We start from the raw sequence: 16,380 nt of genomic DNA, 5'->3' as shown, positions 1-16,380 counted from the left end.
GTTAAAAAGTGTTATGATAGTGACACATTAATGTTGTTTTTACTCCGTACATTTGGTTAAAAATAAGACAATATCTATGAGGTTACTGCTGACTAGTGTTTACATTCATTTCAGATGAACAGTGTATTTGGAAAGCTGACAGACAGTATTTGGACGCAACCTTGGCTACAGTCATCACATTTAATATTTGTTAGCAGATGTTTTGTTGTCACTGATTGCTTGATGTCTGTGGCACCATAGACGTCAGCAGATGCTTGGTACCTTCCCTGGTGATGCTCTGCTTGGCCTGTACTGCAGCCATCTTCAGTTCTTGCTAGTTTCTGGGGGATTTTTTGCCTTCAGCCTGTTCTTAAGCAAGTGAAACACATGATGAGTTGCACTGAGGTCAGCTGACTGACAGCTTGTGCCCAAGAAAAACTTGTTTTTTTTTCTGAATTTTTTCTTAATCTTTAGGATTACTGTTCTAAAATAATTTTCTTAAAAGCTACAAGATAAAAAGTATATTGTTCACTCAGTTAGGTTGCACTGATAAATCAGCTTCATGGTATTGTGTGGTATGAAAATTAACAACAGGGCTTTCCACACATTTCACTCATTTGGTGGCCCCCCATGATTAAAACATCTGCCTCCACAAATTGATTTTAAATTTCTGGTGCTGGACCCGTCATTATGAGCGTAGATCATACTATGCAGCAGAACACCAGGAGCAAAGGAAGTGAAGCTTACCAGTCATTGTGAAACTTACCCCTCATTGCAAGTGAACTACAAAAACTTCCAAATTTCAGAGAGGGAACACACTGCCGTGAGACACCGCCACACATAGATGCTAAATCTGTGGGAAACACTGGACTGTTATCATTAGAGGTCGACAGATTATCGGCCTGGCTGATTATCTGGGCCGATATTTGGCATTTTGCAGATTATCTGTATTAGCATTTTATTTAAATGATTATTGAATTTATGAATGAAAAAGTGTGGATACTGCACTCAAATAACACCAGGGAAGACAGCCTGCAATACATGCAAAGAAAGTGTCAGCATGGAAGGAACTTTTACTTTGTAAAACCTCAGGAAGCTGTATTTATTCATTCATTTTTTATTTAAATTTTCACTGAACTTTATAAAAAGTTGCTGAGAACTTGGTGTATGTGATGTTGAAAGTTTCTGCTTGATTAAACATTTGCTAAAGGCATTTAAACTAAGTTTTTGTGGAGTTTGTTATGTTCAAATTCAAAAATTTGACAGAAATATTTTCATTTTTTATTGTAAATGCATATCGCTTCCAAATATCAGTCATCGGCCTCAGTAAGTACTAATAATCAGTATAGGTATGTGCCCTGAAAAACCAATATCAGTCGACCCCTAGTTATCATACCATGTACATTTGCCTGTATAATGTCTTGGGGGTAAAAAGGAAACAGATGGAACATCTTAGTTTCACATGCCCATTTTCTGTCCTCCTGGATTGCCTGTCAGACTTTTTACAGATGCTTACGTTTAAAAAAAAAATATTGTCATGTTCCAATAAGTGTATAATACCGTATATGGGGATATCATAAAACTGAGAATTTTCTGAGATGGTTATTGTACCATGAAAACCTCAGACACTGAAACCTAGCCCTCAATATAGACGTGAACACCCTCAATCATTGTTTAAGATAAAGGTCAGCCATAACCATCGTTTCATACAAGAGAGCAGCAAGAAAATCATATTTACTAATTCTTCTTGATTGCACTGTTTAGGAATGCATGATATGGATTTTTTTTTTCAGCCGATACCAATAATTGTCTGCTTGTCAGGCTGATAACAGACAATTTCACATTTTTGTATTTTAAAAAAGAAGTCTGTAACCTGTAGTTCATGCATACCCCGAGGTTATGAACGGTTAAGATCTAGTGAAAAAACATGGATGATTTAATATTCCATAGCCCTGACATGAACAAATCTAACCGACATCACTTTTGTTAACAAAACAAAAACAAAGGCCAGTTCTGAACCTTCTATTTGTGATGGAGACATTGCAGCCATGAAGCATTTCCAATGCCTGACTCTGCAGGGAAACAGTTGAGCATTGTCACAACATGTTTTCGTTTGTTTGTTTTTCCCTTAGTGTATAATTGGACAGTGGATGAGGTTGTGGAATGGCTCATCACCTATGTGGAACTGCCACAATATGTGGATGCCTTTCGCAAGATGAATTTTAATGGAAGTGCTATGCCAAGGTAAGAGATGTCATGACTTTTCTAACTTCTGTAGATTAAAAATGTGCCACCAATTAGTTGTGGTTTATAGAAGACTTGTGAGATGTTTTTTGTACACAGCAATGAAAACTGAATACTTCAGTGAAAGTGATAAGACTCAAGCTGATCAAGACCACAGTCAAGAACAATGTGGGAATAATGATAACACTTATAATAGACTTCATACAACTTCTTTAGTGCCAACAATTAAAATCTGTTGACAGGTTTTACCATAATTTCCTATTCTGATCAGTCAGTGTCATACATTCATTTTTTATTCCCACTATCAGCCTATCTAATGGCCATTAGTGTTTTAAAAATCATTGGTTGGATTTAGAAGATTTGTAGTCACATTACACACTTCAAAATAGATTTCACCCTAAGCATTTCCTTACCTGTTCCTGCAATATGACTGTGTCTGTTCTCTCTCAGGCTTGCCGTAAAGAACACCACTCTGACACTCTCGATTCTGAAGATTTTGGATCGCAGCCATGTGCAAAAGTTGCAGCTCAAATCTTTGGACACTGTACTGTTTGGAGCGCCCCTAAGTATGTGATGTTTTTCTTTTTTTTAGTTCCTGTTGCAGCTCTGATTTATGCTCTCATTCATACAACATAAGTGGATGTGTCCCAGATACCTAAAAACACAGACTAGAGAAAAGGTTAGCTCTTTAAGAGGGTTTAGATTTTAGTCATTCAAATCAGTGAAATTTGGTGGAATGGTTTTAAGGGAAACTCAGATATTTTTTAACCTTGGACCCCATTTTCCCATGCGTTTGTAAGTTACTAACCGGGACAACATTTTTGTCAAATTGGGGCACCTCATTGCAGAAAAAACAATGGTGGAAACATTGCTAAAAGTTAGAGAGAGGAGTGCTTGGAACACTTTTTTGTGTTGGAGTACAGAACATGTAACATTGTGTTATCTAGAAGATCGTCAATATCATGGCTGAATATTTTGCTGATTTTGACAATGTGGAAAAGTGTGAGATTTCAGACTTAATGACACATTGAAAAACAGACGGACTCAGAGGACTGTCATGAAAAACATTTAATATTTCTGAAAGGTCTTTTCCATCACACACACTTATAAAAACAAATTGACTAATGTCGCCATTAGTCATTTATAAACAAAATATGTGAAAATAGGTTCCAGGTTAGAAAATACCAAAGTTTGCCTTTAAATACTCCACTTACCTGAATGCCTTACCTGGAAAATGTTTTTCATTAACATACTGATCTTGTTGCAGGTTTAAAAAAAAAAAAAACTCAACAAATTCAACAAATCCTTGACAGTGTTATGTGCACCCACTGGTTCATACTTCAAAATGAAAGGCATTACTTACACTGTATATATATATTGGAACCGGTTCACAGGAATAAAACTTGTCATTAGAGAGGCATAAAACACCTTCCAAATGACTAAGCTGGCACTTGCTCACACATGTTACTCCCTTGCAGAAAAAAAAAGATTCTCATGAATTGGAAGAAAATTACTGTGAAACATCCTGTGGAAGTTTTGAGTTTGTATTAACAGCCTACCACCATTACCAACATCCTGACTGGTGTCTGCCAATCTCACTTTTCATCAGCACCTTTTCTCTGTGATATGTTGATTGCTTCATTTATTTACGTAGTCACTTACTCATCTACTCACTCATTTACTCACTTCAGTCGGGCCAGTGTTGACATGAAGGGGAAATCCTGTTACTACCTGTATCAATTTCAGGCACTGAGGAAGTGAGCTGAGAGTTAGACGAGACTGCTCTGTATTCCAGACACTCCTCTCTGCGTACTGAGACAAATAAACAGCACTCATCCTCTCCCTCTCCTTCTCCAGTATCACTGCTCCACTTCTGTAACTACAGATTGTAGTCCTTCAGGTTTAGTTTTTCTTATTTCATTTTTCTCTTTAAGGGTTGGTCTCATCTCAGTGGATGGGGTGTGTCTCCACTGTCATACCTCTTGGCAGAACTCTAGTATTTACTTAATTTTTTTTATACTATCTGTGTTGACACTGGGATAGCATGTTCCCAGACTGACTGCCAAAATTCTTTGTTTTTTCAAGAAAAGCAACATGTTTGTTGTTAAAACGTCAGTATCAGTGTGAAAGTTAAATACAAACATTTTATTCTACTGTGCTAGAAATGTTGGACAAGGTTTTGCATAAAATATTAATCTGTTGACAAAATATGATATGCAGAGATTTCCCCAGCCCTGAGGTTCGATCCTTTCTCACTGGAGAACTTGTGAATATGGGAGTAGAAGTGTTAATGAGAACAGACAGGGAAAATGTAATGAACCTTCATAGAAAACAGTCATTTGCGTTAGAAAGAAATTGCACAGGGAGACGTTGTGTAGTGGTCTGTGTCTGGCATGTGTCATTGTGGATGTGTTTTGTTGGAGTCACACCCTGAGGAAGACATGAGCGAGCGCTGTCTGGCTTTGACAGCCTCTCAAAGCCAGGGGGTCCCACTAATAGTCAGTCTGTCTCACAGTTTACAGCAGCAGCATTTTGAGACACATCTCACAATGGGATGATCTTAATCTAGTGGGCAGTTGTGTAATGATAATTAACTCAAGCACATCTCTAGCTTTATGGTTAATTAAATGTCATTTTATACTCTCTTGGTGGTATTTCTGAAAAGCAGTGAATGCAGTATTGATTGTTGACTGCATGCAACTCGGATGGTGAGAGAAGGTAAACTCTTTTTCCTTTTGAGGACCAATAGTGTTGTCAGAGCAGTAACTAAAACCAAGAGAACAGTCTAGAATTAGGAATTAATTTTATATTATCTCTGAGTCAATGCACAGTATTTCCTTTGAGCATCTGTGCTTAGTTACAATGCAGACCCAGAATACATATAGCACACATGCATTTCATCGTGACCTCATTTTGGGGAGTTTTCTTATTGATGGTTAAAAGACAGTGCTCAAATACTTTTTTTTCTGTTTACATGCACTAGTGCATGCAGCTTTTTAAACTACATGCACTCAAAATAATTTTACCTGGACAAATGTTCTTACAGAACCATTTGGTATATTTGTCTTTTCCTGGCACTTCTGCTGTGGCCGCATTTAACTGAAGGGAATCCAAAACTGACCATGTCGACTTTCTTTTCTATCATAGTCCAAATATAAGTAAATTGTCAATGTGTAATTTGAGCTGACTTTTCCTTTATTTTTACTGAAAAGATGTATATTAAAGAAACATCAGGTTTTAAATGGTTGTAGTCAGGGTCATCCTGGACAGGAGTACATTGAGAATTTCAGGTAAACTGAAGGAAAACAAAAAATGAGAATATTGCAAATGTGTTACAGTACATTACCATAGAACTGAAATGAGTCTTTTTTGGTCCCTTTCGGGCACTTCGAGTACAGGTGTTATTACTGCACAAATTGACGTGCAACAGAATCTAAGTGGCGACTGATTGATCAGGTTTTAGACTGTGATGCTGTTGCAATTCATCCCACTGTGAATGGCACACTGTCAGTTTTTATCTATTTGCACGATGAAGTTGTCAGTTTAAAAGTACTTTTCCATTGCGTGACTAAATGGATGTGTGGAATGAGAGCACGCTATAAGTGTCAGTTGTCTCATGGTCAATGCGTTAGTTGGAACTGGCCTAGCACAACATATTTTCTGTACCAAGTTATGTGCACTGGTGCATGTAAAGCTGAAAATTACGTACACAGCTCAAATTTTATGTGCACTACCATGCATATGCACATGGTATTTCAAGCCCTGTGAGGTAATGACCTGCATACTAAGAAGAGACAGGAGCAATGGTGTACAGCTGTCCTGTAGATTTCATGTTTCTCACTTGTTTGTCACTTTGCCACAGTAGCACACACAGCTGGCCCAAGTTCCTGAGTCTGATGAACCTGTGTTTGTTCTGGACTTTATACTGTAAGCATGTTGACAGGAATATACACAGCCCCTCTCAAAGGTCACCGAGCACAAGCTAGACTTATGTGCCATTTACTGTACCATACAGGGGGTTTATGTGCAGAGGGATGTGTGCTGTCAGTTGCAGCCAGTGCTACTGGAACATGTTGTAAAGAGCTATGATATTAAGTGGAATATTATCCTCACATCTAAAGAGAAACAAGCTTGAACTGATCTCTTCTCCTAATTTTACTTCCTTTTTGTCTCACTCCAGGAAGTAGAAGTCGTGTTTTTGACATCTCTTTCCTGCACACCCCTTAGCAGGTTTTGCAAGAAAAATGTGCCTCATTGTGTTGCTTGCAAGGCTACAATTCAGGATGTGTGGCGCTGCATGACCTCATCATCAAATGACAAATTGACTTTTTTAAACCCAAACTTGAATCCTTGTTCAAATTTAAGATTATAAAAGAATTATAAAAAGAATCTAATCTAAGGCTTCATAGAAGTGGGATAGCTGCTTTCTAGCTGCTGTGGCTTTTTATAGCAGTGAATACCTACTCACACTTAGTTATTATTAGGATTTGATTCATGGCCTCTCATGTGTACCAAACTGCTATAGTTGCCATTGTTTAGTTTTCTGTGCATGTTTATGAGCATTGGTTATCAGACTGAAATAGGCAGTGTTAAGCTGGCTTTATCGGGGTCTTTTGCACTCGGCCCCTCTCACCGCAACCTGAACTTGTGCTACTGACTCTATTTGTGTCACTTCACAGCGTTCGCAGTACAAACAGGCTATGATCAAGGACAAGCTTCACAACGACCACATCCTTGTGAAGCTTGTTCATTGTTAGCAGCTTTATCTTGTGATCTTGATATATATTGGCTGGTTCAAATACACACCCTCTTCAATAGTTTTACGTCATATTTTTTGATGTTGATTACCATACTAAAATGTAACTTCTTTATTTTTCTCTCTTATCAGTGAACAGACATAACCACTTGAAGGACTTCATGCTGGTCGTGTCAATAGTCATAGGCATGGGTGGCTGCTGGTTTGCCTACATCCAGAACCGCTACTCCAAGGACCACATGAAGAAGATGATGAAAGACCTGGAGGGCCTGCAGAGAGCTGAACAGAGTCTGCATGACCTGCAACAGAAGTGAGGGTTTTTCCCACCACCCACACAACAGAGTGTAATATTCTACAAGCACTGCATTGTTTATGCATACCATTAGTTTCCACATAAAACACAGTATAAAATGTGGAGTAGCTTTTCTATTTGTTTTCATATTAGACCTTTTTGAATATCAAACCAATACATGGACACTCACCACCGTCTCGTCTTGTTCAGTGTAGTTTTCAAACACTGCCTTAAATTGACTATAAACTAACTTTAACTCAAGGGCACTTTGATAAATAGTTATCAAGCTTAAAACTAACATCAGCCAGTGTTGGACTGGCAATGCTTCTTACATTTCTTGCATGTACAGAGAGTTATCCCTCACACACTCTAGCACACTTTGATTTTCTTTTTTTCCCTGGCACTGAGGTTTTTATAACTAGGTGAATAACAGCCTCACTCATTAATTCAGATGTCTTTGGTGTATGAAATAACTCCCCTGTTCGTTTTACTGGAAGGTTAAAGGGATACTTTGCTGATTGTAAACCAGGTCTGTGTCACCGTCGTCTGTGCAGATAAACAATGTTACGTCTGTATGGTATACATCTTATGCTACCAGCTCCAGGAGATTTTCACCATCCTGCAGCCAAAATCCATCATTTTACGTCATCCGGCACCTGGCAGATTTTTGATCAAGGCACAGGTTTGGTGTTCCCAGTGCTGCCGGCATGTGCGGAAGCCAAACACCGTTCATCCACACACACTTCCTACACTGCGATGACAAAGACCTGGTTAAAAATCAGCAAAGCATTCCCTCAAAATTTTCTTATAAGACTATATTTATCCTGGGGATAGTTGAAGCAGGTATTAATTCAAAAGATGCAGTGTGCAAGAAATCCTGTCAGTGTCTGATTTTACATTGTAAATAAGGATTTGCACATAGTGGATCTCAGTCGTATATACAGTCATGACTCAGTGATAAGCCATAACTTTCTCCAGATTGCATGCACAGAATCGAATTGTTCTAAAATGGGGAGTGAAAGACTGGAAGAGCTGCAGTGTGATTCATTGGATAGAACTTAAGACCAGTCTTTCCCAAAGTTAGTGACCCGTTGTTAATGGGCGCCAATTGGCAAAGTAAAATTTACAACAATGCTATCATTTGTAAAGTCATGTCCCCAATTAAAGTGGAAGAAGAGCTTTGTTTTTTTTTTTTTTGCGATGTTGGTGGCTGTTTACTTCCCTCTCTCTCTCATGCTCTCTCTCTCTGACACTCTCCCTCCCTCTTTCTTTTTTTCTGTCCTTTACCGAACCTTGTCCTGAAAACGTGTTCACACTGTCTGGCTTAGGTTACATTGAGTGTGATTGCTTTGATTTCCTCTTTCTCGATCACATGCATGATGTTGAAAAGAAAAAAAATTGTAAACACTGGTTTCATCAAAGCCAGTGGAAATGCAAAGGAGAGGCCTTGGTGTGTTTCATGTGTCATTTGTCTAAAGTTCAGATAAATGACTATAGATTAATAGATTACCTGACCTAAACAAGTCACATTTGAATTAAATTTCATGAAATTAGATGACAACCCTTATGATGTAATTGTAAATATACATGACACATGATACGTAAATGGCTCAAGGAAACATCAGTTCAGTTTGAGTTGAGGTGTGTGTGTTTGTACAGGTAGAATGGTATTTAAGCTAGTTGGACAACTTTGTACAACTCAGTGTCTTCTGTAGCTTCTAGAGCTGTCTTTCAGTTGAAAGCTTAAAACATGACTTAAGAATAGGCTAACTACACAGGCTAACTCCCAGTTGTGTGTGTACACCACCAGGGTTTGGCTGCCTCCCAAGCATGACCATTAAATCACAGGACAGTGTAGTAATCTCCTGCTGTGAGGCTGCAGATGCACATGATAAAGGCATGCAGTTAGGCTTCTTAAATTAATTGTATATATTAGGAAACACTGGGTGTTGTTGGTAGCAAAGGCTGGAGTAATACTGACTCTATATCTGACTGTAGTGTTTTGAAGGGTAAACTTTGAGAAGTGATTAAAACATGGATTGGAAATGCAAGCAGTCAGGATAAGACTTCTCTGCAAGGTGGCAAGCCTCAGTCTGCATGCTACAGTGTTGAGCACAGTGATTTTTAGTTTTGAGCTGCTTTTCCTTCACAGTGAGGGGAGCAAGCTGACATGGTGTGAAACCTCATGCCATTTTCTTTCACTGTTGGAAATAAATCAACACCGATCTTTTGAATATTTGGTCTTTGATAAATTGTCCCAAAAATGGGTGACCCCTGTGACCCCTTTCAGTTAAGCCATTATTAAACAAAGTTGCGTGTGTGCAGCATCAGATGTGGCTCTGTTTCGACAGGATACTTCATGCTGACACCTGCTCTGGCCTAAGCTGCATCAGGCCATTGCTGCCTTAATGGTTAAATGTTTTGAAATGAGATGTTTTAAAATGGAGCACTCTGAAAAGAGCCAAAAGCAGTGTCAGGAGGACAAAAATCTAACTATTTTGGTCCTGTTAGTACTTTAAGGAATGCTCAGAATGTGCCTGTAAGCATTCACCGTCTCCTCATGCTCCCTCAAAGGCTATTCAAACATAGCTTCACCTCATACGGCTTTTGTTTAAAAAAGTGAACAGACTGTGCCATTAAATTGTCTCAATGAATGAAAAGTCACAATGAAATGGTATTTGATGTGTGTCTGCTGACGTTTTGTATCTGTAATTTTAAGTAGTTTTTCTGATGAACTGGACCTGGGGCAGAACTTAACGTATAAGTGACTGTTCAGAAGTTAATTACCTTCACTGTAGTTGAATTACTCAGTGCCAAAAAAGCATTACAATGAATTATGAATCTGTGAAGTTGCAGCTTTTGTATGATTGAAAGGCAGCATGAGGGAATTCCTGCCATAGGTGTGTTGGTATAATTTATTATGAAAATGTTACAGATGTTGGCCAATGTTATGACATCATATTGTGTCTTTGAAAACATAAGGATTGATCTTCTTAGACCAGTGCTTTTGCCACATACTATTGATTAAAAATTGTCTATTGTTTTTTGAATAAGTAGTGTTTAAAGTTGAATTTGGCCTTATGTTGATTGTAGAGGGAAGTTCATGGAGTTGCCAAAATGGAAAGTGTTTAACCTCTGGGGAGCAGCGCCAGGCGTTGCCGAATGACTGCATGACATTCCTGTCTTGATGCTCTGGGACATTGAAGAGGAGGAGATGAGCTGTTGTGGACTTCAAAACTTTTACTCTGTAGTACTGCCCTTACTACCCGCATGAGTTGCTCTTTGTATCATTTGGCTGTTCGGGAGACAGGTTGTTAAAACATGACATGCTCTGTTAAACCGCATATAGACTGTGAAGAAAAGAGTATGATTTCACAGACTGAACTGAGATTGGTGTTTGTGTCAGCCTTGGGTTCCTCATATTCTCTGCAGAAAGGCCCCGGTCAGACAGAGAAACACTGCCTATTTTGTTGAAGTCTGGCCCAATCAGAAAGAGCGCTATTTCGGCTTGCTGCGTCTTTTTCTTTTATTGTTGCTGTCCTTAGCTGAACCACTATTTTGCTGTGAAGTAAAATTGCAGAACTGTACGATGAAATCTGCATTAAAAATCGGCAGGTGGAGGGCACTTGTTCTGGCTCTGATTGAATGTGAGAGGCTTTTCCCAAATAATAGGCTGGTTACAGGGAAATCGAGATGGATGATGGTAGGTTTAAGGCTTATTTTAGGATGAATTTGACAATCTGCTGTCAACCATATGACTTAGTTACAGGTGGTGAACGTTAGAAAGGAGTTAAGACATGTTAAGGTATTTCTTGCAGTTTGGGAGATATTGAAAGTGAGCTAACCTTAGCTAACACAAATCACATACACTACCACTTGCTTTTTTCACAATGTCATTTTTTTTCCTCTCAATTTATTGGAGTGAACAATGGGAATAAACACCAAAGATATTGGGTGCTTTTTCTGCTTAGAGTTTAAGTTTTTCACATTGAGGTGTTCAAGGTGCTCCTGCAAAAGTGCAAGGTGCATAAATTAGACAGACACAAGGCACTCAGCAACAGAAAAGAAATGAGCAAAACTCTTCTCTCGTTGAAAAGCCGCCCCAGGCTGCTCAATAGCACTTTTTCCAATCCGGGCCCTCTTCCTATTGCACTGTAGTATCTCAGTCATGGCTCCTGTGTATGCTTATCTTACATAATACATACAAGGTGCATTTTTTTATTGGAGTAGTACAATAAGGAAGTGGAAAGAATTTTTGTGGGATTTGCTCACTGAATAGCAACCAAAAGAGCCATTGACTGCTCTGGTGGGGACAAACCATTGAGGTCAAACTCAGTCTGTCCCTCTGATAGACTGCCAGCTCAGTCTGTGTGCTTCCTCTGTGGCTTTATACTTTGATCACTTGTGAAAACACACCTGCCACTGCCAACTCTGAAATTGGCTCTGACATTTATTTCTTGCTAAGCTAATTGCTCTTATTTAATTCTCCTCTGCAGATCAAACCAGAGAGCTTTGAGTGTAGACAATATTCTGCATTTTCTGAAGGTACCCACACATACTGTAGCTGATTGCAGTATCATGCTAGTTTGGGACAGTGCTTTGCTGCTTCACATGCAGCATCTTGACCAGTGCAGACGTTTTCTTGCATATCTCAAGCTAAAAGTATGTTTTATCTGCTGTAATTCAGTTGTGTTTTGCAACCACATTTAAATCTAATCTGTGGTGGAAAGGAGCTCAGAGAAAGGCCAAACAAACTGATTATCTTATGCCTGTTTCTCAAAAAGTGTCCCATAAAGCATTTTGATTTTAAAATGCCTATTCGTTGTGCTGAGGATTTGCAGTAGTTTGTGTTTTAATCCTGTGCATTCATAATCAAAAGACAATGTTTGACAAGCTAGCCCATGTATTTACTGCCATAAGCAGACGACTGGGATTATCAAAATGTTCTAAATGAATAGTGGAGCACTGTGGCCCTGGGCAGAGATACTATATTATATTGTGGGTCAGTGTAACTAGCAAGAAAAGACCTTTATCTCATACAGTATATGTTTTTGGAGCTGAGAGCGTGAGAGGTATGTCCTCTGTCTGTAGCCTTGCCTTTCTTCCTGATCCCTGCTGTCAGCTGCTGTCTTTCCATACCTTCAAGCAGATCCTGTGGTGGTATCAAGTAGCCTGGCCCAGCCATGGCCGCCCTGTAGGGAGGCAGTGGGAGGAGGCTTTGACTGGAGCTGGATTTCCTGGGTGCCTTTTACAGTACTGTTTGACCCAGCCTCTGCCTCACCGGTGGGAGATGGTGTTAAGCATGGCTGTCGGCTCTAGTGCTAATTCACCCGCATTTGGATCGGGGTGTGGCGTGCAGACAGACATCCTGGAAAAGGGCTGGCGACAAGGACAGCAACATTGCATGTGATAGGCAAAGTTAGTTTTCCTCACATTTTATCACCTTAGGGCAGTAAGATAAATACAGATATAATAGTAGCATATAAAAAGTTGTGGGTTATTATTTACCGTTGCTGCAAAGTCTGCAGAGACATTCTGTCTGCGTCCTGTGAGCTCTGCAATGCAGGTCAGGTGAAACAGCATTTGGTGTCTTATCGCTGGGCATTGTAGCTTTGCCAGTGGTCTTGAATCTTAGTGAGAGAATGGCAGAGGTCAGGGTCGAAAGCATGAGCAGGACTGCCCGCCACCCACATTTTCCATAGCGAGCTCTTAGGATCACCTTTCATTTCTCTGTACTTCTCTGCTCCCTCTGCTGTTGTGTTTCATCTGATACGGGGGGAGTGCTTCTCCCTAGTGACTGAAATACAGTACTGAGTCCTGCCCTTTACTGTCTTGAGACAAAACACATGATTTTCTTTTTGTAGCTTTGTTGTGCTGTAAGACCCAGTATTACATTCTGGGACTATTTGCCAGACGAGGCACTTTTTAATTAAAAGTCCATTCTAAATATTATCACCTCAAAGCCCACATTAGATTTACAGACCAAATTAAACTCTTCATTTTTTGTTTTAAATGGTTTAAATTCACTTTCTATTTCTACATATCTCTTAATAGTTATCAGGGTTCCCACAAATCCTTAAAAAGTCTTCAAAGGCACTTTTTTCATTAATTCAAAAATAAGGGTTTAGTTGGTATTAAATTAATCAATCATAACCTTTCAAAAGTCTTAAAAATGCTCCGAAATGGGGAGGAGGATTTCATAATCCATTGTATTGAAAAATCTCAAAATAATTGGTAAGTTTTAAAAAAAAAAATAAATAATAGTTTAATAAATTCCTTTTCTGAAACTTGTCATGATGAGAATCCAAGCAGCAGGATTTTAATTCCGAGTGGCATTAAAAAAGTCTTAAAAGTCATATATACCTTGCCTTAAGCTGCAGGAGCCCTGGTCATGCTGTTTATTATTTCTTTTTACAGATTGCAGAAGCTGCATAAATTATATCTGTACGTGTAAGTAATTATGTCATGGGTGGCATGCCTCTCTTTAAAAAGTAGGAATTTTAAGAGGGTAGTTTAAAAATAACCTATATAGAAACCAACACATATGATTCTACAGGAGCGTTTGGTACCACACTGTACGGGTCTAAAGTTACACTGTTGCAGCTGTTCCCATTCTTCGCTCTGCCTCCTCTGATGTCAGTTTATTGTGAGCTGCCCAGCAGCTGACCGTGGCTCTTTGCTTCTATATGTTATCCATTGTTTCCGGTGATTCATCGCTGATGCAAGTCATGCATTCCACACATGCATGACACTCACATGCTAACACGTCATGCCTGCTGCCGAAAATGCCCGCAAACACTGGCATCTACTACGCTATGATTCTTTGTTTGGCCTTATCAACCATCCAGCGATGTCTTTCCTCTACGTATTGTTTTTTTTTCCATACTCATGTACTGACTTTGTCTTGGTTTGACTCGACACGTCACCTCAGCACAGTAGGGCTTTGCACCTATATTACAACAGCGCTACCAGCTTGAAGGTATGTCTTTTAGTGATGACAGCTTGTCTTGAGTAATAGCGTTCAAAAGCAGCAGGCTGAAGGCATGACTAAAGGTCCCCTGTTATTTTGCAGCAAATGTATCTTCATCACACAGCACAGCAGGTAAAAGAAGTTTACCTGTTGGAGGTGAGATGCAGCTCTTTATCTAATATCTAACTTTGGCTGTCTCTGCTTTTACTTTTCCTCCCTGCAGCATCAGTAGACTTGATTTTATCGAAGAAAAGCTGCTACCAAATGCTCTGCTAATTCAGTTAAAACAAATTTAATTTCCAATAGATTCTTTGCAATAGGAGCCCTCGTAGTAAAATAAAGCACATATTGGATGCATAAACAGGAGACAGGAGAGAAACTTAACTTATAAACCACAGAGTTTCAGTTAGAAGCCACAGAAGACTGAATACACAGAGATTTTTAAAAACGCCTTTCTCTCTGGTCTACTGCACAGACAGACATGAGTTGTTTCTCGCAACACGCTTATTTCAGGGGGAGAAGGGGGGTCGTCAGGGGTTGTCTGCAGTCAATGAGACGTCACCACTACCCGCTTGGAGGCGTTCGAGTGCACTTTTGGTCTGACTCCAGAGACAGTCCATCTCATGCGCGACTCTGCATGTTTAAACTGACAAAGAAACGTAAATCAGAGCGGCCAATGGCAAATCCCTACAAGACAAACTAAGATTGAGAACAAATGTTTCTTTTTGTTCCTTTCCTTGTTTTCAGGCTGCAGATTGCCCAGGAGGAGCACCGTACGGTGGAAGTGGAGAAGGTGAACCTGGAGCAGAAGCTGAGAGATGAGATCAGTGCAGCCAAGCAGGAGGCCCAGCGTCTGAGAGAGCTGCGTGAGGGCACAGAGAATGAGCTGAGTCGCCAGAAGTATGCTGAAGAGGAGCTAGATCAGGTACCTGCAAATTTATAAATGTGATTTACACCTAGAGTCTGTAGTACAGGCACTGGAACTGAGTAAACAGTGTGAGCATCGAAGGTGGCAACTGCACAGTATGTTTAGTTTTATCAGATTCACACTGGCTATAGTATAAATACACCCACTGAAGTCTTTGTCCATTAGGAATTTGGCAGGAACAGCACAGCACATCCCACACAAGTAACTAAAACACATGAGTATTTGTTCGAAGGACTATCACAGTGATCTAATTCAGACACTTTTGTCACATTTTTTTTTTCATTCAGAAACACGGTGATAAATTGGAAACGCACAAGGCATTCAGATTGTGTGTAGTTGTAAGATTCATTGATTTTAATTTTCACTGATCTGTGGCACTGTTCACTCACGCTCCCATAGTCAGGAGGCTAGTATCGAGATCCATCTGTCCTTAGCTACAAAAATGATGTAATTTCTTACTTATTGCTTTAAAAGATGTTTTGGGATATTTAGAATTGAGACATGTCAGTCGTTTGTGTGTGTTATAAAAATGTGCGAGAGCTTACTGCAGTAGAGAATATAATTTTCATCAACTTAAAAAATTAAGTGGCACATTCATGACTTTTCAATATTTTAATCTTGCAGTTTACTTCCAAAATGTCACAGTGCATTTTTGTGATTCTCTTATTTACAAACTCATTGCAAATACTGTGTTGCTTGATGACATAAAGTTCACAAGTGTCTTGTTTTGATGTGTGAATGTGTCAGCTAATGTTTGACATTTGTTGCAGGTGCGTATGGCGTTGAAGAAGGCAGAGAAGGAGTTGGAGTCACGGAGCAGCTGGTCACCACCAGAGTCTCTCCAGAAGTGGCTGCAGCTCACCCATGAGGTGGAAGTGCAGTACTACAACATCAAGAAGCAAAATGCTGAACGGCAGCTCCTGGTGGCAAAAGAAGGGGTGAGCTTGTGAAATCCTAAAGAAGAATGTCACACTGCTCAAGAGATGTTACTGCCATGATTTGAATATAAAATAATGTGCTTTATATCTATACATTATTTTACAATGTCACCAGAAACTGAGCTTGTCCATAATATCTAAACCTGAGAAATTGGATGTATCTTAAAGTTGTTAAAGGAATACTATGCATGATTTTTCTAAAACAATGTAGAGGTTTGTACAAAAGTAATCCCTCTTAACCATCACTTATGATCCACTATAAGTGTGCAGCGG

General features: G+C 39.4%; 1 protein-coding gene across 2 annotated transcripts in view; it reads left to right on the top strand.

Moving 5' to 3' along the window:
* Positions 1 to 16,380, top strand: part of stim1a (stromal interaction molecule 1a) — a 36,267-nt gene that overhangs the window by 10,423 nt on the left and 9,464 nt on the right. For both annotated transcript variants that reach the window (XM_042487430.1, XM_042487431.1), the window contains exons 5-9: positions 2,112 to 2,223; positions 2,674 to 2,789; positions 7,112 to 7,289; positions 14,989 to 15,166; positions 15,940 to 16,107. In XM_042487430.1, coding sequence (XP_042343364.1) covers positions 2,112 to 2,223; positions 2,674 to 2,789; positions 7,112 to 7,289; positions 14,989 to 15,166; positions 15,940 to 16,107 — 752 coding nt within the window. The remainder of the gene's footprint in view (positions 1 to 2,111; positions 2,224 to 2,673; positions 2,790 to 7,111; positions 7,290 to 14,988; positions 15,167 to 15,939; positions 16,108 to 16,380) is intronic.

The sequence above is a fragment of the Plectropomus leopardus genome, chromosome 5 (assembly GCF_008729295.1).
Source record: "Plectropomus leopardus isolate mb chromosome 5, YSFRI_Pleo_2.0, whole genome shotgun sequence".
Taxonomy (NCBI): domain Eukaryota; kingdom Metazoa; phylum Chordata; class Actinopteri; order Perciformes; family Serranidae; genus Plectropomus; species Plectropomus leopardus.
The sequence above is the reverse complement of the archived record's forward strand: the minus strand, read 5'-3'. Positions and strand labels throughout refer to the sequence as shown.